The sequence below is a fragment of the Phodopus roborovskii genome, unplaced genomic scaffold (genome assembly GCF_943737965.1).
Source record: "Phodopus roborovskii unplaced genomic scaffold, PHOROB, whole genome shotgun sequence".
Taxonomy (NCBI): domain Eukaryota; kingdom Metazoa; phylum Chordata; class Mammalia; order Rodentia; family Cricetidae; genus Phodopus; species Phodopus roborovskii.
In genome coordinates this window covers 180912-206060 of record NW_026125264.1, presented here as the reverse complement: position 1 = coordinate 206060, position 25149 = coordinate 180912, and the positions used below count along the sequence as shown (strand labels likewise).

Genomic DNA, 25149 nt, shown 5'->3' with positions numbered 1-25149 from the left:
TGAGCAGCTGCTAGCGGTGGCCTCTCAACCATCTAAAAGTCACTTACTTGGCATCTTCACACATCTGGAACATGGTTGAGAAATAGGAAGAAAGCAAAGAAAACACTTCTAAGCAGTTAAAATGGACACCATAAAACTCCCAGATCAAAACTGATATTACAAAGAGGTCCTCTTGATTTTTACACATGATTAGAAGAACCAGGATCCCTGTTTTCCCCCCAAACCACAGCAAGTTGGGAGGCAGAGGGAGAGCAGCAGAGGATTCCTACTGCAAGCACACTGACGGCGTTAAATGTAAAAGTGGATTTTGAAGAAGCCAACATTACAGATAATGGAAGGGAACTTAAAGCCAGAGGTGCAGGCACTTTCTAACCCTAGGTGGCACCAATGCCTTACAGCAAGATGTAATCACTGTCTGTCATCACGATGACCCTCATGCCACAAGGAAACAGTAAGTTACAGTTAGCATCTCTTCTTTAGAAGGAAACCCAGAACTCCACTAAAATATTTTTGGCACTTAAATGTGTGAGTTTCTATTCCTAGAAACACCCCTTTGTCCCCTACTGATGTCTAGCAAAGGAGAAGCTGCCCCACCCATGAATGCTAACACTAAAGTGGGATACTACTGCCACCTTTCCATGTTCTTACTTAGCTGAGCCATACAGCTCCCAGGCTTTGGCGATCCCCATGGCCAGTCCCTTGCTGGGATTATTGGAGAGGATCTTGGCAGCTTCTTTGGTCTTTTTCAGGATGTTGAGAACATGTCTGGTGGAAGAAAGGCTGCTCAGTAATTGGACGGATACCCTTCTGCCATGACTCACAGATACGTACATATAGGAACAGCCAAGTGCCTAAAGGCTCCTTACCTCCATTCTTGAAGCATCCATCATAGCTGGGATGCACTGAGATACCCTTACCTAGATGTGCATGCCCAGAGGAGTCCTGAGCCCCATGTGGCCACTCCACCCCAATTCAGTTTCTAAGGGAGCAGGAGCCCCTCAGGTGCTATATGGAACCCTGCTGCAGACCACATGGAATTGTAATAACCCGAGGCATCCTGATGGCTAGGAAACCACTACTGTGGCCCAGCTCTCAGACAGAAGCTTCTGAATGCCCTGTCCTTTGGGTTCAGGACTGCTCTCAGGACTCAGACATGTCAGGATCCTCCTATCACAGGCCCCTGGCAGGCATCACTCTGAGCCTGGAGTGTTACTCCGCCCAGCGAGGGGCGGGACCAACATGCCATGAGGCCTCTTCTTTCTCTGGCATAGAGAAGACCTGATTTCAAGTAGAAAACTGTCGTGGGGGGGGGGGGGGGAGATGGAGGCATGGAGAAACCCTGACTCAGGGCCCAGGAAGGTACAGTCACACAAGGAGACCCTTGTCCCCAAAATGTGCTCCATAGCTGCCCTGGGAACCCACCGGTGCACAGCAGGAGTCCGGGAGGCCAGGCCCCCAAAGCTGGCAGAGATAGTGTTGATTTCAATCTGTTTCAGGGCTTTGGAGCCATCTGCGCTGCACTGGAACATGTAATCTGAGCGATTCAGGCCCAGGAACACGGTCTGTGGAGACAACTGAAGGCTGAGGACACGAGCCCAGGAGCTGACTCTGGAAGTCTACCACACTGCACCCTGCAGAGCTAAGGAGGACCACCAAATACCCCCAAACCCAGAAGGACCCCTCTGTCAGCCTCGGACTGGTCTCTGGTATGGAGGCCCAGTAGAGACCAGTCGGGTAGAGTCCTATGAGAACGGACCGAGTCCCCTTCTAGTAAAAACAAAATACAGAGATAAGAGAGAGAAGGCCCAGACAAAGGAAGGGCTAGGGGTGGTTACCTGGGCAATGCCCTCTTTCAGCACTTGCTTGTAGATATCAAAGAGACGGGCAGTGTAGTCGTCCTTTTTGATGGTGCTAGAGAAAAAAGAACATTTTCCAGGCCAAAAGAGACCCTTGAGGCCCCGAGTCCCACCCCTGCCCACCTACTTCTAGATACTTTCTAGATTTTGAATACCCATTCCAATCAAGCAGGAAACAGTGCTTAATAATCTACTCTAGAGCCAGATGACCTGGGTTCAAATCCAAGCTCTACCAGCCACTGTGAGGCAAGCTCAGGGAATCCCATCCCCTTTCTGGTTCTTAGTTTGTTCACCTAGGAAGTGAAGAGGAAAAGAACTGCTTATAGAACAGGCTTGTGGGGAAAAGTAAATGACACAATATAGCTTTTAAAAATTCAACCTCTTGAATAACTGAAGGCTGATGAGTTTTCTGGCTGACATCTGACATCTGCCTCCATAGCTTCCTCTTCACTCTGGTCATCTCCCAGGAAAGTCTCTCCTCCTCCATGACAGTCCCCAGAGCATATGCTATGTGCCTGCAGGTTTTTCAGGCCCAAGGCACCTGCCCTGGTCTACTGCGTTGGTTAATCCTTCTGTGATGCCATTTCCTTGGAGAAGCCTCACTATCCATGTCAGATCCCTTTTCCAGGTGCTCCCACAGCACTGTGAATGTCTGCTTTACAGAGCTGACTAGAGATGCAATTTCCACTTTATTAAATGACAACTAATGTCATCTCTCCTGTTGGGATAGTGACCACATGAAGGTGGGGCTAGGTCTAAGTGGGCTCATCATCTCAACCCAGTGTGCTGCTGTGACAAGTGACGTGTGCTAGGGGCTCATCCAGTATGGATTTCTGGGGCCTTAGGAAGAAGCCCAGGAGTAGTCTGCAAGTCATTAACACCACATTGCTGCTCCTCAAGATTTAGGGCAAACTCTATCCCCAGCCAAGCCAGGCTGGTAGGCTGATCTAGTTATAGAAGTCTGTGGTGGAGCCGAATGGAGTAGGCAGGTGGCTGTCTTGAAGGCTCTCTAGAAGATGGCTTCTTTCTCTGGGACCTTTCTTATCCCTTAGTGAGGAAAAAAGTCCCTAGCTGGGCTTTAGCCCCCTAGAAAAATAGGATACATTTTCACTTTGCTGAAGAGGAGATACCTTTCAACCTCAGGCTCTAGGCTGTTGTTTTCCCTTAGTGCCTAGCTGTGATGGTGGTAGTGTGTGTGTGTGTGTGTGTGTGTGTGTGTGTGTGTGTGTGTGTATAGAAAGGAACAGGGAAGGTTAAGTTAAGTTACTGAAATGGAGCAAGTCTCCCACATAATCACATTGTCAAGTGTAAATGGGCTAAACCAGGTTGCTTGTAGTGAGCATAAACAAGCCCTTCCAGAGAAAGAAGGTGGTAGCAGGGTTCACATATTCATGACCCACTAGATTGTTGGCTACAAGGTAATGGTTTCCAAACTTAATATAATTATTATCCCTTCTCACATTTAACCTGTTACCAAAGAGCACATCTGAGAAAGAAAATAATCTAGTTTTCCATTGAAAACTTTAATCATAGATAACACACTTATACACATAAAGAACATATATAAAACATTATATATGTGTGTGTATATATATGTATATATGTGTATATATAGAAATATATACATACATTCATTTAATTCTAAAATAAGCTATTTATACTTAATTCCAAATTTAACCAAGTAATTTCACTTGCATCAGGACCTGAAGTGGGGAGAAAAGATCTATGGAGAAGAGACAAAGGAGTGGCTACCTACTTGTATCTTTAGTCTGCATTTTGTCCTACCCAAAGATATGAGACTATAGGTGACAAGAAAAGGTTATTAAAAACATTAAATGCACCCTTCTAATGGAGGGATAGAGGAAAGAAGAGCCTTTGCTTATAAGTGGACATCTGACTTTAAAAGCCCTAAACTCTTTTTCCCTCAACCAGGTCATTTCCCAAATTCCAAATGCAGACCTTTTTAAAACTTTATTTCATTTTATGTGTACAAATGTTTCACCCATGTGTGTATAACTACACGTCATCTAGTCCCAAGGAGGCCAGAAGTGGGTGCTGGATCCCTGGAACTAAACTTATGGAAGGCTGTGAGCCACCATGAGGGTGCTGGGAACTGAACCCTGGTCCTCTGCTGCAGCAACAAGTGCTCTTAACCACTGTGCCCACCATCTCCAGCCCTCCCTCCCCAATGGAGATTTTTGTCATGGGAAGCAGGGTTCACTGATCACAGAATCACAGTAACCTTGGGTCTCAGCCAACCTCATTTTGTAGACTAAGAAGCCGAGGCTTTGAGGACTTTCCTTTTGCCTGTCATACAAAGAGCACTGGAGCCAGGATTAGAAGGCAGCTCTCCTCACCCCTTTCCTACATTTTTTTCCATCTCGGGGGTACCTGCTCCCACTCCATCAAGTTAGCTAACACAGCAACAACTCATGGCTCCACAACCTTCCCATCCCAAGCTTTTAGTTTCCCTGACCCCAGCCAGAGGCCTTAGCACTTAGTACCTAGACAGAGTTTGTTCCAGGAAGGTCGGGTTCTGGCTGACAGCATCCACCAGCATGTTGAAATCCATTTGCACAGCATAAGCCTGCTCCAGCAGAGCACTAGGGACCAGTGAGGGGAAGAGCGTGAACGGGGCATAGGTCACCACCTGATCAATGAGAAAACGGGGCAGAGACAGAGCACTGTGAATGGACGATCTCCTTGTAAAGTCAGACCTACGCAGAACAGCACTCGAATTTCAGGAAGGGAAGAGGTGGGAAAACAGCAAGAGAGGGTACAATGACAGTTTTCAGGTTCTGTGACAATTCTACAGGATTTTCTTTAAATGGGAGGCAAACAACAAAATAAAAACTTACTACATGCAAATCATTGTGCTGAATACATACAATGCAGAACATACTTCTGTTATCCATACTTAGCAGATAAAGGACTTGAGATAGAAATTATAGAATAGGTCTAAAAAAAAAAAAATCAGCTGCTAGTGTTTGGATTTGAACCAGGATTGTTACTAACTCACTCTAACATACTCAAACTACATGCTCATCCATACCCGTTCTTCCGTCGTATGCTCCTGACTGATATTTAAGCCAAGTCTATCCCTACATCAGGAACTCACACCCCAGGCTCCTGGCCTTCTGGCTGGGGTAGAGGGAAAGAAAAGCCTACTGGTAAGGCTTCTGAGGTGAACTGTAGCTCCCTGAATAGAAGCTAGTAGTGCCATGTCCTTGTCCCAGAAATGACAACTCAGGTTAACAGGTTGGCCTTTAGTTACACTAGGGTTCTTTGGACTTTACATGGTCATGAAATCAAAAATGTCATTTAGGACAGTTACTCTAAAAGGGAGAAATGCCTTCTGAGATTCCTAACAACAAATGAACTGGAACTTGGGAGATAAGAAATAGATTCTGGGACTGGAATTATTTACCCTGAGTTAATATCAATTTGCCATTGTAGTAGAAAGGGTTTATGATGGCAGAAGTTTCATTAATATACTTACTTTAAAAACTGCCTTAAACTAGATAATACAAATAAATCACACACAATTTAAAAGAGCTCTAAATAGCTGGGCAGTGGTGGTGCACCCTTTTAATCCTAGAACTCAGGAGGCAGAAGCAGGCAGATCTCTGTGAGTTCAAGGCCAGCTTGGTCTGCACAGTGAGATCCAGGACAGTCAGGGATATGTAGACAGACCCTGTCTCAAACAAACAAAAAACAAACAAACTAATAATAAAAGAGCTGAGTATAAAAGTGATAAGTATGTCTCAGTCCCACTTTGGCCTGAGTCACCTTCTCAAGACATAATGTATACTGTGTCAGATATCTTTATGCTGATATATATGTTTCCAAATACATCATCTCCTTTTTATACAAGTAGAAAGATCTGGCCTCAAAAACACAGGAACAGGTTATTGCAGGTCATGTAAAGGGTAACCTAATACCCAAAGTTCATGTAAGATACCAACAGATTTTAAGACTCAGGACTCGGGAAACTGCCTATCTCAACAATCCCATCCAATCCAGAACTTTCCCAGAGGTTTTCTGCCAAGCCTTCTCTCTGTCCTAACTCATTGTACTTTCTTGAATTTAGGATGAACAGCCCATAGTTGTTCTCTGCTGTCCACAGGCCAAAGGCTGAAACACACAGTCTCTCACTTTTTAGAGGAAACAATAGCACACATATGACAATAGCACTCTGCTCTGTTGCCAGGGAAACAACAGGAATGGTGAGATGGTGAGGACAAGCAATTGCATCTTAGCCCACAGGCTGGCCTCACTACAGGCTAGGGTGAGCTTAAACCTTTTTTAAAATTATATTTCTATTTATTTGTGTGTGTGTGTGTGTGTGTGTGTGTGTGTGTGTGTGTGTGTGTGTGTGTTTCTATGGCATGCCATGTGGAGATCAGAAGACAATTTCTGGGAATTGAGTCTTTCCTTCTACCACTAGGTTATGGAATCAAATTCAGGTCCTACAAGCCTAGTGGCAAATGTCTTTACCCACTGAGCCATCTAGTGGCCCAGTCTTGAACTTCTATCCCTCCTGATTCCACTTCACCAGTGTTGGGATTACAGGCATGTACTACCACATCCTGCCAGTTTGATTTGGATAGTTAAGCTGGGTAACTTTCCATTATTATTATTATTATTAATTATTATGTTATTTACATGTATGTGTGGTGTATATACTTGTTAGTGTGGGTGAGTTCATGTGTCTTTTCCTTGACTGATCTCCACTTTTATTTTTAAAGATAAGGTCTCTCACTAAACTCACAACTCAGATTTGACAGAACTGGCTAGCCAGCAAGCTTCAGAGATCTGCCTGTCTTCCAGCTCTGGGGTTCCAGGTGCCTGCTACTGTTTCAGGTGTGGACTCTGGGATCTGAACTCAGGTTCTCATGCTTGCTCAGCAAGTATTTCACAAAACAACCCATCTCCCCAGCCCCTATGTTTTAATTTGGCTCTGAGTTAAAAAAAAAAAAAATGCTGGTGTGGAGCTGGAGAAATGGCTCAGTGGTCAAGAACACCAGTTGACCTCGCAGAGGACCTCAGTTCAACTCCCAACACCGGCATGCAGCTCACAACCATCTATCTGCCCTCTGTAGGTAGTGCACATGCATTCACTTGGGCACACACACATACACATAAAATTAAAATAAGTATTTTTAAATAAAAATGCTGGTAAATTAAAAAAAAAAAAAAAAAGGAAGGGAGGAAGACCACACTCACAAAAATTTAACGATGGTTTGCCTCTGAGGGAAACGGGCTGGAGAAGAGATCCTTTCTCTACACTGACTACTTTTGAACAGTACAGCTAGCGCATGTGTTACCTATTCAAAATTAACTCACTCTGGTACCTGCATGGGGCTGGTCTGCTATGCTGATCTATGGGGTAAAGGTCACAGTCCTCTTTGTCCAGTATCAAAAGCCTTTTGGCTTTCTGACTTTGCCTGACTTCACTCACTGACAAGCCCTGCCTGGAACATTTTGGCCTCTCCCTACTTTGGGCCCCTGTTATAATATAATATTACTTTCCCCATCTGTCTATTAAGCTCCAATTTAACTATCATTCTCCATTTTGCCTCTAATCAAAATGAATTAGTACTTCTGCCAGGCATCTTGAGAGAGACAGTGCAGCGGGGATATGCAGAGCATGGCCTCAGCAGCCAGACTCTGCCAGTCTTCCCACAATTCCAGGGACCTCAGTCAAGGTACTTAACTTCTCTGAGCTGTGACTTTCATCTCTGTCAGGTGCAGGGTGAATGAGTCAGCAATTCTGAAGAGTTGAGAAGGGTGCCTAACTCGGGAGTGGTCAATAAATGACAGTTGATGCTGCTCTGCACACTGGCCTCGTCCCCTCCTGCAATGACATTCCTTAATTTTATTCTCTGGTACATTCTCCAACTAAACCCTGCGCTCCAAAGGTGAGAGCTTCTGGCTGACTCACCTAGTCTTCCATGTCAAGACTGTCTGGCATAGAGCAGGGTAAGAGTTAGAACAGAATCATACATGCACACACGTGCAGAGAGAGGTGGGGAGAGGAGGAAGAGTTATCTTTCTCTCTCTTTAAAAAGACGTTATTTTATTTTAAATGGTTTGTTTTTATTTTGTGTGCATTGGTATTTTGCCTGCATGTGTGTCTGTGTGAGGGTGTCTAATCACCTGCACCTGGAGTTACAGAGCATTGTAAGCTGTCATGTGGGTGCTGGAAGCTGAACCCCAGTTGGTGATCTTAACTGCTGAGCTGTCTCTCCAGCCTGGCCTTTTTCTCTTGATCAGGAATCTCATTGAGGAGGGCCAGGGAGACAGCTTAGGGATAAAAACAAAACCAACAACAATAAAACTGGATTGAGTACTGCACATGTGTTATCCTAGCGCTCCTAGGACGAGATGGCAAGCAAAGACAGAACTATCTGGAACCCCAGGCCAGCCAGCCTGAACCATACAGTACAGCAGTAGACAGGCAGAAGGTAAAGACAGATTCCAAAAGCTGTCCTCTGACCCACACATGAATACTATGGCAATGCGTGCCTGCATTCACACATTCACACATACACAAGCTCATACACACAATAATAAATTTTTAAATAAAGAGAGCTGATGGAGGATGGCCTTCTGTATATATGTTTCTTTTATTGATTGATGAATAAAACAGACTGGCCAGTAGCCAGACAGGAAGTATAGGCCGGGCTATCAGACCAGGAGAATTCTGGGGAGAGGACAGAGAAAGGTTGCAAGGGAGAAGCCATGTAGCTGCTGAAGGACTAACATGCCGGATTACTGGCAAGCCACAGCCTCATGGCAACACACAGTTTAATAGAAATGAGTTAATAAGACATAGCTAGCCAATATGAAGTCTGAACCATTGGCCCAACAATTTATAATGAATATGTCTCTGTGTGCTTAGTTGGGGATAATTGGCTGTGGGACCAGGTGGGAAAGAAACTCAATCCACAAAGAGCAAAATCTCACTGAGAGTCAGAGAAGGTGATACACATCTAAATCTCAGGACTTGAAGACTGAGGCAGGTGCACAGCCATAATTTCCAGGCCCCATCTCAAAACTATCCCCATTTCCCCAAAGAAAGAAGCCTCACTGAGGACTGTGCCTTTTGTAGGCCCCATTAAATCCCAGAAAGATTAAATATTAAATGTTTATACAACACCCATTTATTAATGGAAGAAATAAAAAACTTGAACAAGAAAACGTTCCATCTTGGTTCTGACAATTCATAAACCTGAAGTTTCTAAACCAAGCAATACTATTTCCAAAGTCAGAGGTCAGCCTGGCGGTGGTGGTACACGCCTTTAATCCCAGCACTTGGGAGATAGAGGCAGGCAGATCTCTGTGAGTTTGAGGCCAGCATATTCTACAGAGTGAGTTCCAGGACAGCTAGGGCTGTTACACAGAGAAACCCTGTCTCTAAAAACAACAAAACCAAACCAGAGGGTGACCTTCCACAGTATCAGGGAGCCCTCAGTAATGGCCATTCTCATGAACTTGAGCTCCAGCAAGTACTTCCTGAGTCTGGACAATCTACCAGGCCCATATCTGAACCACACAGAGACAAAACAACCAAAGAATGTGGCTAGGTTAAAGAAAACAATGCTAGGCCCCTCTTTTGTAACCAGTGTGGATGGTGTTAAAGCAAATGGCAGGAAGAAAGAGAGAACGGAAGGAAGCAAGAAAAAAAGGAAAGGAAAGGAAAGAGGAGCTAAAGACAGAGAAGCTGATCTAGCACATGCCATTACATAGGAAGAGGGAGAGGAGGAAGAGGGAGAGAGGGTACGGTGGTATATGGCAGTAAGCACAGCCACTCAGAGGCTAAGGCGGGAGGATAGAGGCTTTGAGGCTGGCATAGACTATACAGTGAGACCTTGCCTCAAAACAAACAAAAATTTCCAGTAATAACAAGTGGTTATTCATGAACTACCTGAAAGGATAAGTAAGACACTAAGCCTTTAGGAGAGGGGAGTTGGGTAGACAGGGGATGTGGAACAGAGGGTTAACCAACTCTTTCAACTTTTGAATTTTGACACAGGAAAATGTTCTTGAATGTTAATTAGTTGCAAAATAAGCAGATTTCCTTTTTCTTTGTTTTTATTTTTTTTTATTTTATGTGCATTGGTGTTTTGCCTGTATGTGTTTCTGTAGGAGCTGCAAGTATAGACTGTGTTGAGCTGCTATGTGGGTGCTGGGAATTGAACCAGGGTCCTTTGGGAAGAGCAACCAGTGCTCTTAACCTCTGAGCTGCCCCAGCTTTGTTTTGTTTTAAGGATAGTGGTTTTTTTTTGTTTGATTGCTACTGTTTTGAGATAATATCAAAGTATGTAATCAAACTGCTTTCAAGTGATCCTTCTGCTTGTGACTGAGCCCAGCTGAAGGAGATGTTTTAAGTTTGGATACAGCGGGTCTGCATTTACAAATCAGTCCTAGGGAAACACACACAGCTGCCCAAGCACGCATGCATGATTCCTTGTTGTACTATCTGCAAACAGAAAGTTCCCTAATCGGTACCAGGAAGTTAAATGTGATTCATCACCGCTGGAGCACTACAGCAGAATGAAATTGTCCCTGAGTAGTTATCTTCATACATATAATGTGTCAGTGTGCAGCCAGACCTGATGACAAGCAGTAATGTTGGGAACATGGATGGAACTGTGTGGAGTTCTGTTCTGAACTGGAAGTGTCAGCAGTTTATAGTTGTAAGGCTAACTGCAAGTGTCACAGAAAAGTTGTATATTCAGGACAGACCCAAATCAGCATATCATTGCTTCAGAAACTGGGAAAGTGTGGAGTTAACCACAACCACAGTTGGCTAATATATAGGTAAGTGAACTGATAATTTGATTAATTTCTTTTGACCACATGTTAATAATAATAGGCAATTTGGCTACCTTCATAATTATGATACGTGTAATACCAGATGATAAGGTATGGACAACAGTAGGTATTTCTAACAAAGTATTTCTCAAAAAATGATACACTAAGCTGGGTGGTGGTGGTGCACCCACTACTCAGAGGCGGAGATGGGTGAATCTCTGAATTTCAGGCCAGCCTCATCTACAGAGCAAGTTCCAGGGCAGCCAGGGATATACAGAAAAACCCTATCTTAAACAAACAAACAAACAAAACAAAACAACAACAAAAAATCAGTAAATTTCTTTGAAAGTGTATTTGTAGAATGAAGGCTGTAAGGTAAGAGCCACCCCTGAATTTAAACAAAATTTTTGACTGCCTTCATCAATTTACTTAGTAGACTAATTTTAATTATAAAATAAAATATGCTAGAGCCAGCGGTGGTGGCACATGCCTTTAATCCCAGCACTCAGGGGGCAGAGGCAGGCAGATCCCTGAGGTTGAGGCCAGCCTGGTCTACAGAGAGAGTTCCAAGGCAGCCACAGCCACACAGAGAAACCCATCTCAAAAAAAGCCAAAAAAACAAAAACAAACAAACAAAAACCCAAATTGCTGCTTGACAAAATGACATATTTAATATACCAATGAGTATTTAATCTTTGTATCATAGAACAGATATATTTAAATACTATTGAGTGTTACTACATATTTATAAATGTCATAATTATGATGTTAGGGGAAAGTATGACTAAGAGCAAATAGAATAAGCAACTAAGTGAGAACTGAAATTTGGCCTATACTTTTAAACATTTAATTTCTTATAAATCTTGGCAATAAAAAATAAACCGAGGCTGTTTTATCAAAAACATGCAGATAACCCTCACAGAAGGCTAATTTCTTAGAGATTTAAGACAGATTGCTAAACAAAAATTAAAAATACATCATAGACTAATATATATGGTTCAACTTGGATTTTAAACTACATATATATCTACATTTTATATTTTAAATTACATATATAAATTACACTCACATATATATGCAAAAAAAGCTGAAAGAGCATATCAAAAACCCAGCTAGGTATGGTGATGCATACCTAGGATCTCAGCACTTAGCAGGGAGAAGCTGGAGGGCTGCCGTGAGTTCAAAGCCCTCCTGCTCTACACAGTGAGTTTTAGGCAACTTAGGGCTCCATGCTGAGATTCTGTTTCAAAGACAAAACAAAACAAAACAAAAAGCAATTGCGGCAGACAAGTGATTGGGGATGCTTGATGTATAGTAGTTTCCCTGACAAAGTGCTTCCTGGGAATTATCTCCTAATTATCTTAGGTGGTCAATTATATAATAATATTGTGTTCACCTATTGGAGGAAAGTACACCTTGCAGAAATGAAGTGGCTGCCTCAATCACACTTCAAACCCCAGATTTAAGTCTGATTACTCCAGCATGCTGCTTTTTACTTTACGTACTTTTAGAAATCAATTTTAGTTATTGAGTAAAAGAGAAGTGGTCTTTGGCTCAAAGGGGCCACCCCCACCCTGGGAAGGTGGGCTCTAAGGAGCATGATGAAGCTTACCTGTGAGGAGCTGGGAGTCTCTGCAGTCCTCAGCAACACTCCCTCAGCCAAGGCCTGGTCTATGGCCTGCTGTGCCAACTCCTGGAGCTGCTTCTCATCCTGCAAGATGCTCCCCCAGCTGGTGGCCATCCCAACCTGTGGAGACAAGAGAAGAGGGCTTGGTGACAGAAGGCCTAGGACCCAGCAGCCACTGAAATATAGCCACATCCACTGAAATGTGGCGACATCCAATATTGTGAGACTTGACGGGTTCCCATGGAGGGCGATTGTGGCGGGGAACAAACTGCTTCGTCTGTGTGCACAGGACAAGCTGACAACAGTATCTCCATGGCTATTCACTCTCTCTGGAGTCTCAGTAACAATGGCATTGCTCTCACAGTGAGGAGGCAAAGGTTCAGAGACGTGAAATGACTTGCTCTAGACAATGGCAGGTCTAGCTGGTGTTCAAGTCCAAGTCTCTGGACTTCCGGTCCAAAACCCTTCAATGGAGAAAGAGGCACTAATGCCATATGTGACTGGAACAAGTAACTACAGATTCCCTAGCTGTGAATAAGTGGGAGGGGGTAAATGAGTGGTTTCCAAACCTGGCTTAATATTCTGGGTTGTTTGGGGGGGAAAATACTTATTACTGAGCCAACCCCTGAGATTATGATTGAAGGGGCTCAGTGAGAAGAAGGGGTGGAAATTGCATTTTAAAATATTTTCCTAAAATGGAAACCGTTGCAGTAAATCATTAATTTCCCTTTTTAAATTTTTTATTACATTTATTTGTGTGTGTGTGTGTGTGTGTGTGTGTGTGTGTGTGTTGCCAGGGAATGCTTGGGGGAGGTCAGACAACAATCTGCAAGTCAGTTCTTGCTTTCCATCATGTGGGTCTCCAGGATCAAGCTGAGGTCATCAGTCTTGGTGGCAAACACCTTTACCTAATGAGTCATCTCTCTTGGCACTAATTTCCTTTATTATTCCAACAACCTGCATCAGTAGATCTCAAACAAATTACATAGCAGATAGAAAGGAAACAGGAATATCCTGAAATGCAGATAAGGTCAATTGCTGTAGCCTATTACTTTATACTGTGTGAAGATATATCACCGTGATTGGTTTAATAAAGAGCTGAATGACCAATAGCTGGGCAGGAAGTGGTTAGCTTAGCCGGGACTTCTGGGGACAGAGAGGTCTTGGGGGAAAAAGAAAGGCAGAGTGGCCAGCCAGCTGTGGGAGAACCAGGATGGGCAGTCCAGAGTAGTAAAGGTAACTGAGACACGTAAAAGAATGCAGATTTAAAATTATGGGTTAATTTAAGCTGTAAGAGCTACTGGGACATGCCTAAGCTAAGGCCAAGCTTTCATAATTAATAATAAGTCTCTGTATCATTATTTGTGAGCTGTCACCCAAAGAAAAATGCATCTACAGTCAATGTCTCCCTTATACCAACCAGGAGCCAATTTTTAAAATTAATATTTATTTAAATTAAAAACAATCTTATCTTACATACCAATCCCAGTTCCCTTTCATCCTCCCGTTTCCCCCACCAACCCTCCCATCTCACTCCCCATCCACTCTTCAGAGAGAGTGAGGCCTCCCACGGGGAATCATCAGCCTGGGGCAGGACCTAGGCCCTCTCCCATGTATTTGTCTGAGAGAGTAACCCTCCACAGGGAATGGGTTCCCAAAGCCCATTCATGCACTAGGGATAAATCCTGGTTCCACTACTAGAGGCCCCATAGACTGCCCAGGCATCCCAACTGACACCCACGTTCAGGGTGCCTGCTTCGGTCTTAAGCTGGTTCCCCAGCTGTCAGACTGGGGTCTGTGGGCTCCCACTTGCTCAGGTCAGCTGTTTCTGTGGATTTCCCCCAGTGCGGTCTTTGCAATGTTCTGCCTGCATGTGTGCCTGCAGGCCAGAAGAGGGCACCAGATCTCATTACAGATGGTTGTGAGCCACCATGTGGTTACCAGGAATTGAACTCAGAACCTCAGGATACTGTCAGTGCTCCATCTCTCCAGCCCCTAGCCAAGAGCCAATTTACTACAATTACATCTTTATGTGGGCATTTATCACCACACTATAAAAGGAATAGAAAATATTTTTAAGGAATCACATTATTGTTAATGCCAGCACTTGGGAGACAGAGGTAGGTGGGACTCAGTGAGTCCAAGGCCAGCTTGGTCTACAGAGAAACCCTGTCCTGAAAAACAAAAGCAAACAAAATGAAACAAGGAAGGATGAGAGGGAGAGAGGGAGGAAGGGAGAGAGGGGGAGGGAGGGAGAAAGGAAGAAAGGGGGGAGGAAGGGAAAGGAGAAGGGAAGGAAGAAAGAAAGAAATCACATTCTCAGGGTAGAAATACCCAAAACCCAGATGCCCAACCCAGTGAAGAAGAAGTCCTCTCTCTCTCTCTGACTGCCAGGGGTGCTCAGAGGTATACCAGCTCACTCATTCATTTTGCAGCAGGTATGGGGTTCAGAGGATCTGGTTAAAAATCTGGAAACATCTGGTCATTATTTTTGTTCTACCCTGCAGTCGTTTAATTCTAAAAAATAAACATGACTGCCCATCTCAGTGGTTATCAGGAAGAGAGTTAGGCAATGATAGATAACTTCCATCATTTTCAGCCTCTGTCTCCTTCTCAGGGATGAGATGATGTTAGATAATCCATCTAAATCTGCCAACCTCAGCACAATGATGTGACAGAAAGAGCATGTGATCTCAAGATGGTCCAAACAATGGGAGACAACAGTCACAGTAAAGAACAAGCCTGAGTCAGACAGATGGGGTGTGAGCCTATAACCTGGCTTCCCGCATGAGTGAGGACACTGTGGACTAAATGAGAAAAATTTGCGACGTTTCCAGCATGTTCAAGCCTTTAGTAGTTAGTCTTTGTTCCTATAGGGAAAGACCTGAATCTGGATAACTTTATAAAGAAGTTTATTATTTGAGCATGCTTGTACATTGTCTATGGTCCCAGAGGAAGCATGGGCATTTCTCAAAGTTTGAAGCTAGCCTGAGCTACATACTGAGTGCCAGGCCAGCCAGGGCTATATAGCAAGGTACTGCCTCAAAAAAAAAAAAAAAAAAAAATCTTTCTTCATGTTTTTTTCTTCTTTTTTTTAAGACTACAGACTAGGCTGGCCTGGCACTCAGTATGTAGCTCAGGCTAGCTTTTTCTAGAGTGCTGGGATTAAAGGTGTATACCATCACTGCCAAGTTTAAAAAAATATTTCAATTAAGTTTTATTACTTTTTTTTTTTTTTTCTGGTCAGGATTTTGCTATGTCACTCAGGCTGGCCTCCAACTCAGCAATCCTCTGCTCTCCCAAGCAATGGCATCTCAAGCATGAGCCACCACACCCAGCTGGAGTTCACTGAGTAAGCTCCCTGTTTCCAACGCTGCAGGGCATGGTGCTGGCTTTGGTAAGGACTGCCTGGCTGACAGCCTTTCAATGTTGGGCATGTGAGCAGGAAGGAACCAATAGTATGACCCAGGTTCACTCATAACAACTCATTCCTATCCCACTCCTTCCAGGGGCAGTGGCCGAGTGATCTAGGGACATACTACCAGGCCTCACCTCTTAAGGGTCCTACCACCTCCCAAAGTGTTGGGGACCAGGCCCAACACGAGAACCCATACAGGAACATGTCTCAGCTGTGCCCACTTCACAAGCAGTGGGAGACTTGTTAGAAGTCATACAGCAACCTAGTGACAGAATAGGAACTCATGGCTCCAACATTAGTCAACTGGACCTCCGTTAGTCCCCATCTCTACACACTCAGAACTCCAAAGCTGTCTGTTGCTGGACTTGCTTAGCTGACAACCCTGCTAATGCCAGGCTCTTGGCTAGCTGCTAGGGACATTAACAATACTTACTTTGGATGGGATGGTGGCATTGAAATATTTTAGTTTGCAGAGCAAGGATGTAAGAAAAGGGCAGAAGAATAATTCTTGCAAGCAGAATATAGAAAATCATAAGGCATGAACATTGGCATGGGAGGAGAGAACAGAAATTATGAAAACAAGAAAGTTAACTATGGTGAGGGGGCCAATGGTTATATGCTAGACTGATCTTGTTAAATAGGGCTAGTTATAGCCAAGAGAAAGCCAGAGTATGAAAAAAAAGTTTCTCACAGGTCTTGGCCCACAACAAGGAAATAGGCCCCCAACCCTGGAACAAATGATTCCAGATGAACAGCCCTGTTTGGCTCACTCCTGGCCAACGGACAGTCTGGGAACTTTCCAAGTCATTCTTTGGTTTATCCTTTGAATAAGAACAGGTCATACCTGGGTGATCTCTCAAGCATGAGATCATACTTTGTAATCAATCACCTTATGCCCCATGCATGTATGCGGAGTGTGGTCTTTCTCTATAAAAAGAGAGCCTGACCCTTTGGGGGGTGTGCAGCTTTCCCCGAGATTGCTGACACCCGAGTGCACTCGTTCAATAAACACCTCTTGCTTGTTGCATCTCCTGGTTTTGGTGTTTGTGACGTGGGTCTCTCCCATCGGCCCATCAGGACCCCAGAATTAGGGTCCAACAGCATGGGCCTGTATTTCCAGCACCCAGAAGGCAGAGGCAGGAGGACCATGAGTTTGAAGCCAGCCTAACCTACACAGCAAGCCCCTGTGTCAGTAATAACAGAGCTGAGGCAGTAAACAGAGCTCAGTTGGTAAAATGCTGGCCACACAAGAGGACTAGTTCCCCAGCAACTATAAAAGATGGCCACAGTAGCCTCCCATCACCAGGGAGGTTGTGAAAGCTGGACCTCTGGAGCTTATGGTCAGTGAATGTGAGCTTCAGGTTTTTAAAAAGTAAGGCAGAGGGCTAGGGAGGTGGCTCAGCAGGTAAAGAGCTTACCATGCAAGCAAGAGTCCAGATCCTGAGAACCCACATAAATGCCGGGCAGGTGGGTGTGGCCTATAATCCCAGAATTTGAGATAAAGTGGAGAGTGATTAAGGCAGACATCTGATGTTGGGGTTCCACGTGTACATGCACATACAAATGCACCCTCACATGCAAACACTGAGAGGCACACCTGTACACACACACACACACACACACACACACACACACACACACACACACACACCCTGATGAAAATAGTACTGACTTTGGGTATCTAAGCATATACGTGCACACAAACACTACAATAGTAACACCTAGAAAACTGCTAACTGGACCTCTTGTTTTTCTTCCTAGAGATTTAATCCTTCTGTGACTGGTTTGGCTGATGACACTGAAGTGTGTATTTTCACAGCAAGTACTTCCCTGATTTTCTAACAGACCATTCGGCTGCTCCCTGGGATGCTCCTTTTGAATCTCACCCTGGCACCCAAGCCTCCTATGCACTTTTCTCCTACATTCCATCCCTTCCAGTCCTGTGGATTCTGCTGACTAAATGCAGTGCTCTGAATTCCTCTTCGTCTGCCTCTACTGATCCAGCCCAGCACTGGCCAACCCCCTCCTCTTCCCTGGACACTATGTACTTCAGAGTAGTAAAAGCATCTTAAGTGACTGCGATTCACCATCCTCTCTCCCACTTCCAGGTCTTGGCTGATGCTGGTTTCCCTGCAGTTTAAAGGCTCTCCCATTGAGCTACATCCCCAGCCACTGTGTTCTTTCTGGAATACTCCCCCCCAACTCCCGATTTAGTTTCGGAAGCCATCCCTGAACTTCTCCAGCCAGGTTCGTACCTATAATAATAAAAAAAAAGGCATGTGCCTTGATATTTCTCTGCTAGTACTAGATCATAGCAGTCAGTGACGGTTAAATAAGCAGTGATGAATGAATCACCAAAAACTTTAAAACGCCCACATAGAAATCCAGCCGGACTTTAATCCCATGGGCGAGGCCAGTGCGGGCTCAGGGCCTCGAGCTACGATAGGGTCGCCGGCCTTGGCTTGTCCCCATGATGGGCCCCGTTCACTCCCCATCCCTGAACAAACTTTGGTCCTGCTCTCTCCCAGTTTTTGATGGTGGCTTTTTAAACTTTTCCTAGAACGCTGGCTCTAGCCTCGCTGACCGCGTCCGAACTGGAAGCAGGCGAGCTAGAAATCTAGGTGCGGCACGCGCCAGCCCAACCCCCTCACTGGACACAAGTTTCCCCGGTGCCGGCCGCCGTCCCAGCCACCGCGCCTGCCCGCCCGCCGCGTTCCAATCACTCCCAGACCCCTCCCTCACAGCTCTCCTCCCGAGGAAACTTGACCCTCGCCAGCCGCCGTCGCCGAGCCCCGACCTACTCGTTCGTTGTCCAGCTGCTCGCCAAGCTCAAACTCCTCACGCCGTTACCCAGGCTCAGGGGGCGGGGCCTTGGCACGACCCAGTGCGCCTGCGCAGACCGCCCCGCTGGGCTTAAAGAAGAGGGTTGGGAAGGAACCTCGCGTCTGTGAAGCTGGACGGCGGCCGGGAAGGGGCACTCCGTGAGAAGCGACCTGGGCTTTAGGGATACGTTGGGACCCTGGAGGACGGGATTTGGGAAGTAGGGAAGGGGTGTGACTACATCGGCAGGATGCTGCCTGTAGGCTTACATCCCGGAGAGTCAGAGCCAGGGCCTCCTGTGAAATGGGGACACTCAGTGAGGAATAGCGTGTCGGGTCTCCTGGATACCGAGCCGGGTCCCCTGCAAAAGCAACAAGTACCCTTAACCGTCCTCTCTCCAACCCCCCCCACCCCCCCGTGAGGCTGTTTTTTAAATATGTAACTTCACGATCCTCTTACCCCTACACAGACCACTCATCCTCTAGCAATCCGCAGTCATTTAACTTTATTATTCCTAGATTGTGAGAGGTTTGTTAAAATCTGAGGCACCTTTATTCCTAGATTGTGAGAGGTTTGTTAAAATCTGAGGCACCTGATAAAAATTTTACTTAAATGTATCTGATCAAACCCTATGAAATTAATAAGATACCAAACTACTAACTGGTTTGGTGTAAATAAAAGATGAGCTCTAGGGTGTGGGGCAGGCTGTGAAGAGCCCCCAAGGAAGAAACCTTGGGACTGGGGGTTTAGCAGAGAAAAGAGACATTTTTCTTTGTTAGGTTCGGGCAGGTGTGGGCCAGGTGTCAGGCCAGGGGCCCAACCCAGAGGCCAGAACCCTTCCAGCTTCCTAGACAGACAGCCCTCCAGACTTTTGTATAATCGGGAGAGAACAGCCAGATAGGTGGCCTGGTAATTGCCGAAACAGTGTTTGCTGTCTGAGACCTTTCCCTCATCACTGCTGTGCCTGACCAGGTAGGAAGCAGCAGCCTCAGTGACAGGCGAGGGAAACCGTTCCTAATGCATAGTGAAATTACAATAAGCAGGGAGTCTGGGGCTTGAGCCTTTATTCCCAGCTCTGGGGAGGCTGAGGCAGGAGAATCTCAATGAGTTCTAGCCCAACCTGCTTTACATAATAACAGGTCTAGGCCAGCTAGAGTCCGATGTTGTGCCCTTGTCTCAAACCAAAACAAACAAAAATGAAATTATAATAAATACAAAAGCCCCATGACCCCCAGCTCACTTTACAGGTGCCTCGCCTCTAAGATGGGCCAGCAATGATAAACCTGTAAATTATAGGTGAAATATGGGCAGGCTCCCAGATCTTAACAGCCCTTTGGTTGAGTCTCCTCACATTGTGGCTTTGTTTCCATTTTGTAGATGTGGCAGCTGAGCCTGAAACGTTACCTCACTGTTCAAAGTGACATGGTATATAGTGGGGGTGGGAATGAAGGGCCGAAGGTCGTCCCAGCAAGGCTCCTCTTATGGTTTACTTCTAAATCCTGGCGTGACTGGCACCTTGTCATTCAGATGTTTGCCCCTTAGATGCCACCCACTTTGTCAGTCTATCACAGAGCAGTTATTCGTACCCGAAATTACTTGTTTCTTTGTTGTTTCCATCTCGTGGGTGTGAATTCCATCAGCATGGCCATTGTCTGCCTTGTTCACTACTCCCTGAAAGGCCTAGGAAAGAGAAAGACAAAGAAGCAACTTCAACACTAAAGAGGGTTGCCCTGAGAAAATATCAAAACCTTCTAAAGGGAGATCTCTAGATCAAGAATCTCTTACAGCAGTGATTCTCAACCCGTGAGTCGAGATCTTTGGGGATGGAATGACTCTTTCACAGGGGTTGTCTAAGACCATCTGCATATCAGATTACAATTCATAACAGTAGCAAAAATTAGTTATGAAGTAGCAACAAAAATAATTTTAGGGTTGGGGGTCACCACAACATGAATTGTAGTGAAGGGTGGAAGCATTCGGAAGGTTGACAACTGCTGCCCTAGACCCCGGTACGGTGCCTTAAAGGATGATCTAATAGGATGGGAGAGAGGGAGGTGGATACAGAGATTAGTGAAATTAAGCTATCTCAGGTACTTCTCATAGGTTCCCCTGTTTAATCTTCCCACAGCCTTCCAAGGTAAACTTTATCTCCATTAATTGGTTTGTTTAGGTTTGAGGCTGTAGCTTAGCTGCTAAAATATTTGCTGAAGCCCTGGGTTTGATAACCAGCTCCACATAAACCAGACCTGGTAGACACCTGTAATGCTACCATTTGGAAAGTGGGGACAGGAGGATTGAAAGTTCAAGACTACCCTAGGCTACATGTCCGGAGACCCTATCTCAAAAAAAAAAAAAAGCAACAACAACAAAAACCCATTCATATTCATTGGACAAAGAAGTTTGTGTATACCATTTGGAGAAATTAAAAGATCTAAGATCAGTAAATCCAGTATGGAAGATTGGGATGTACTGTGGTGGTAGCGTGGTTGCTTAGCATATGTGGGGGTTTGATCCCCAGCATCCCCTCAAAAAGGATTTACAAGGCTCCCACTTTGCCCCTTCATGAACACATCTTTAAAAGCTAGCCACAGTGGTGTTTATAACTCCAGCAACTTGGGAGGCTGAAGCGGTAGATCATGAGTCCATCCTGGGCTGTACATAGATGGCATGCCCAAACAGAAACCCCGGATGAGGTGGTTTTCCCAGGGTCTTCCTGGCCCCATGCCTTTGCTATTGCATATAGTAGACACCAGAGAACCTAGCTGAAGATTCTGCAGAGGGCGATGACGATGCAATGAGCCTTGGTATCTAAGATCTGAGTTCAAATCCTAACTTCACAACCAAGCACCTCAACTACAGCAAGCCCTCTGGCCTCTAAATCCCACAGCCGGAATTCTAAAGTGGTATCATTTTTCCTTGTCTAACTGCTCTTTATCACACTGGTCACAAGTGCTAGGAACTTGGCTAGTTCATTCTTACCCCAGGCTTAGGAGTCCAGTAGTGCTATGGTCTCCATGTGTACAGCTGGGGAAGTATGAAGCATGAAGAAGTATGCTGGTTTGCCAGAGGTCACACAGCTCTGCACGCTTAGCCATGCTTTGGGATGAGGTCAGGCTTCCCAGAGCTGACTGTTGAGTCCAATGAAGTCTATGTTGAAGGGCTTGTGAGAACATTTGAATATGAATTAGAAGACAAGCAAGGCTGCCTTTAACTTTGTGCTCTGCACTTGCCCTGTGAGGGCCTTGCCAAGTCTCCATTGGCTTTATGGAGAATGAAATTGAGACAAGGTCTCGTGTACCTTGAACTTCTGAAACTCCTGCCTCTACTTCCCAAGTGTTGGGGTTACAGCCATCATCACACCACACTGAGCTTTGGCCTGGCCTTTGGATTGGGACACCTCCCACTGTCCCAGGGTTTGCATCACACATGGCTGATGTCTCTCTTTAACCATGACATCACCTCTATATTTTATGAGGCTATCTTTCTCTCCACCTGGCTGGGGGCCACTGCTTCAGCAATTCAGCGTGGAATTCCTTTGCCTTCCAGCCTCTAGCATGGGCCTGGCCCAGACTTGCTACTCAGGAAATGCCTGTGGAATCAAAGTGGGATTTACTATGTGCCGGGCCTGTCCTGACACTTTATATTGTGCTGTCTCATTTACACTCCTGCAGGAATCCTGGGAGAGAGACATTACTGTCCTTATTTTACTAAGATGAAATAGAGAAGCTGGACTCTGTTGTAGGCCCACTTGTCGTTGCTGTTAGGACCAAAACTGGCTCTAGACAATGGTTTTCAACCTGTGGGCTGTGACCCTTTTGGGGGTCAAATGACACTTTCACAAGAGCCACCTAAGACCATCAGAAAACACAGATATTTACATTACTATTTACAACAGTAGCAAAACAACAGTTAATGAATAACAATGAAAATCGTTTTATGGTTGGGGGGGTCACCACAGCATGAGGAACTGTGTCAAAGGGGTGCAGTATCAGGAAAGTTGAGACCCACTGCTCTAGGACATACTCTCTCCTTCATCATGAACTGGGGAGGCTGCTACTTCTAAGCCCCAGGATCCTCAGAGACCTATCACAAATTCTGGTCCAGCTCTAATTTCATTTACAAGCAAAGAAAAATCTCAGAAAAGAGAGAAGACTAGGCTAGTGAGAAGGCTACTCAGGATAAGACTGAAGATCTGAGTTCAATCCCCAGGATCCACAAGGTGCACAGAAGAACTGAATCGAACAAGTTCTTCTGCCTCCGTAAGTGAGCTGTGACTCATGCATGTGCACAAATACAATTAAATAAATGTAAAAGAATACGCTTTATGACTAATCTGTATATTTCATACGAATGGAATCATATCCCGTGACTTTCCCTTGGCCTGCATGATGTAATCTGGATCAGAGTTTTGTTCCTAGGACTGGAGAGATGACTCAAGGGTTAAGAGCACTGGCTGCTTTTGCAGAAGACCACTGTTCAGTTCCCAGAACTCCAAGGCAGCTAACTCCACTTCCAGAGAACCCCAAACCCTCTTCTGGTATTATCCAGCACCGGGTAAGTATACGGTACACACTCAGTATGTGCAGGCAACACGAAAAAGAAAAACTATCCGTTTAGGTTGAATACTCACATTTGTGAATATGCTATTTTGTTCATTGGCTTAAGGCATTTGAGATATCTTCCCTTTGTAAACATTTTATTCCCTCTTAAAGTCTCATTATGTAGCCTTGGCCAGCCTGGAATTCACTATGTAGACTAAGCTAGCCTCTGCCTCTGCCTCTGCCTCCCAGGTTCTGGGATTAAAGGCATGTGCCGCCACCCTGCCTGGTCTGTTTTCAGTGTTTGCTATTTTGAACATTGTTAACATCCATATACGTGTGTGTGTGTGTGTGTGTGTGTGTGTGTGTGTGTGTGTGTGTACATTACATCTTATAGTCCGCTTGAGACACCTAGGTGTGAAATTGCTAACTCATGTTACCTATAAGTTAAATTCTTTAAGGAATTGCCAACTATTTTCCAAAATGGCAGTAGCATATGAGTTCTGTTTTTCATTTTCATCTTTAGTGCTTGTCTGCCTGACTGTAGTCCTTAAGCAGGGTGGAGAATCTCATTGTAGGCCTTTTGTTTTGTTTTGTTTTTGGAGTCATGCAGCTCAGGCTGGCCTCCAACTCTGTGGTCTCTCTTTCTTTTCCTGCCTAGTCCCTTGATGGTAGGCTATGAGCCAGCTAGTCTTACATCAACTTGATGCAGGCCAGGATCATCTGAAAGGAGGGAACCACAATTAAGAAATTGCCTCCATAAGGTCAGGCTGTAGGCAAACCTGTGGGGCTTTTTCTCAATCAGTAATTGATGAAAGAGGGACCAGCTGTTTTGTGTGGTGCTGTCCCTGGGGTGGTTGTCTTAGGTACTATAAGAAACAGGAGGAGCAAGCCGTATGAAGCAAGCCATGGCCTCTGCATCAGTCCTGCCTCCAAGTTCCTACCCTGAGTTCCTGCCTTGGCTTCCTTCAATGCACTGTCAAGTATAAGTCAAGTCAACCCTTTCCTTCCAAGTTGGTCAGTGTTTACCCCAGCAATGGAGAAGCAAACCAGAACGCCAAGACTCAGAATGTCCATTGTTGATTATTATTATTTTTTCTAATCTACTGTTTGAGAAGTGACAGCTCGACCTGGCTTCCCAGATTAACAGGTAATTTTCCCATTATACCTGTGTGGTTAGATGGCTGTGCAGAGGGAAATTGTGGAATAGGGAATGTTAAGTAAGGTGATGACTAGGTGTTGCCACCTTGAAACCTGTGGTGGAAGAAAGCTAAAGTTCCATCTCCTTCTACCCAAAGGCATTAAAAAGTTAAACCCAAGGAATGAGTCACAGACTTGATCTGAAGACCTAAAACAATGAAACTATTAAAAGAAAACCCAGATGAGCTCATGGGGATTTTAGGTTCACTGATGCTTTCGTAGATACAATAGTCAAGTGGACCATGGAGACACTTCCAGTAATCACAACACCCAGGGTGGCACAGGAGGATTGTAACTGTGAGGTCAGTTTGGGCCACACAACAAAAACTACCCTCAAATTAGGCATGGTGACACCCCCAGCAATTGGGAGGCAGAGCCAGGTGGATCTCTGTGACCTTGCACTGAAAGAAGTGGCCACAGAGACCATGAAACGAAGGAGATGCCTACGGCACCCACAGTCGCCATCATGACCTCTGTGATGGTGAGTTGTGGACTTTCCTTGCCTGTTCTCCTGAAGTGGAGATGGTAGTAATAAGGAAAGTCATTCGTGGATACTTATTATAAGTGATGAGTTGGCGCTGTTGTTCTTTTTAAAGGTGTGTTATCTAACTCCTTGGGGAACAGCTGCTGTCTCAGAGACAGGGTAATTGGGGTTTACACACAGACAGCCGGACTCCAGTGCTGTATTGTTAGCCTGGCTCAAAAGAACAAAGGAAGATGAGCAAGCCTGGCAACAAGTGTAATACATTAAAGTTTTAGGTGCATGCCAGGTGTGGCAGTGTGCACCTTTAATTCCAGCATTAGAAGCAAGTTTGAATCCCAGGCCAGCCTAAGATTAATAGTGAGACCTTAAATAAACAAAAAGTCACT

The 25149-nt window shown here is 45.1% G+C and overlaps 1 protein-coding gene across 1 annotated transcript in view; it reads right to left on the bottom strand.

The window, feature by feature from the left end:
• Gss (glutathione synthetase) overlaps window positions 1-18634 on the bottom strand; it is a 31863-nt gene extending 13229 nt beyond the window's left edge. Inside the window, exons 1-6 of the mRNA XM_051192511.1 lie at window positions 18523-18634; window positions 12289-12423; window positions 4361-4506; window positions 1836-1911; window positions 1423-1562; window positions 649-765 (exon numbers count right to left, since the gene is read on the bottom strand). Of these exons, the coding sequence (XP_051048468.1) occupies window positions 649-765; window positions 1423-1562; window positions 1836-1911; window positions 4361-4506; window positions 12289-12417 (608 nt within the window). The 5' untranslated portion in view covers window positions 12418-12423; window positions 18523-18634. The remainder of the gene's footprint in view (window positions 1-648; window positions 766-1422; window positions 1563-1835; window positions 1912-4360; window positions 4507-12288; window positions 12424-18522) is intronic.
• Between the last annotated feature and the right edge of the window lie 6515 nt (window positions 18635-25149).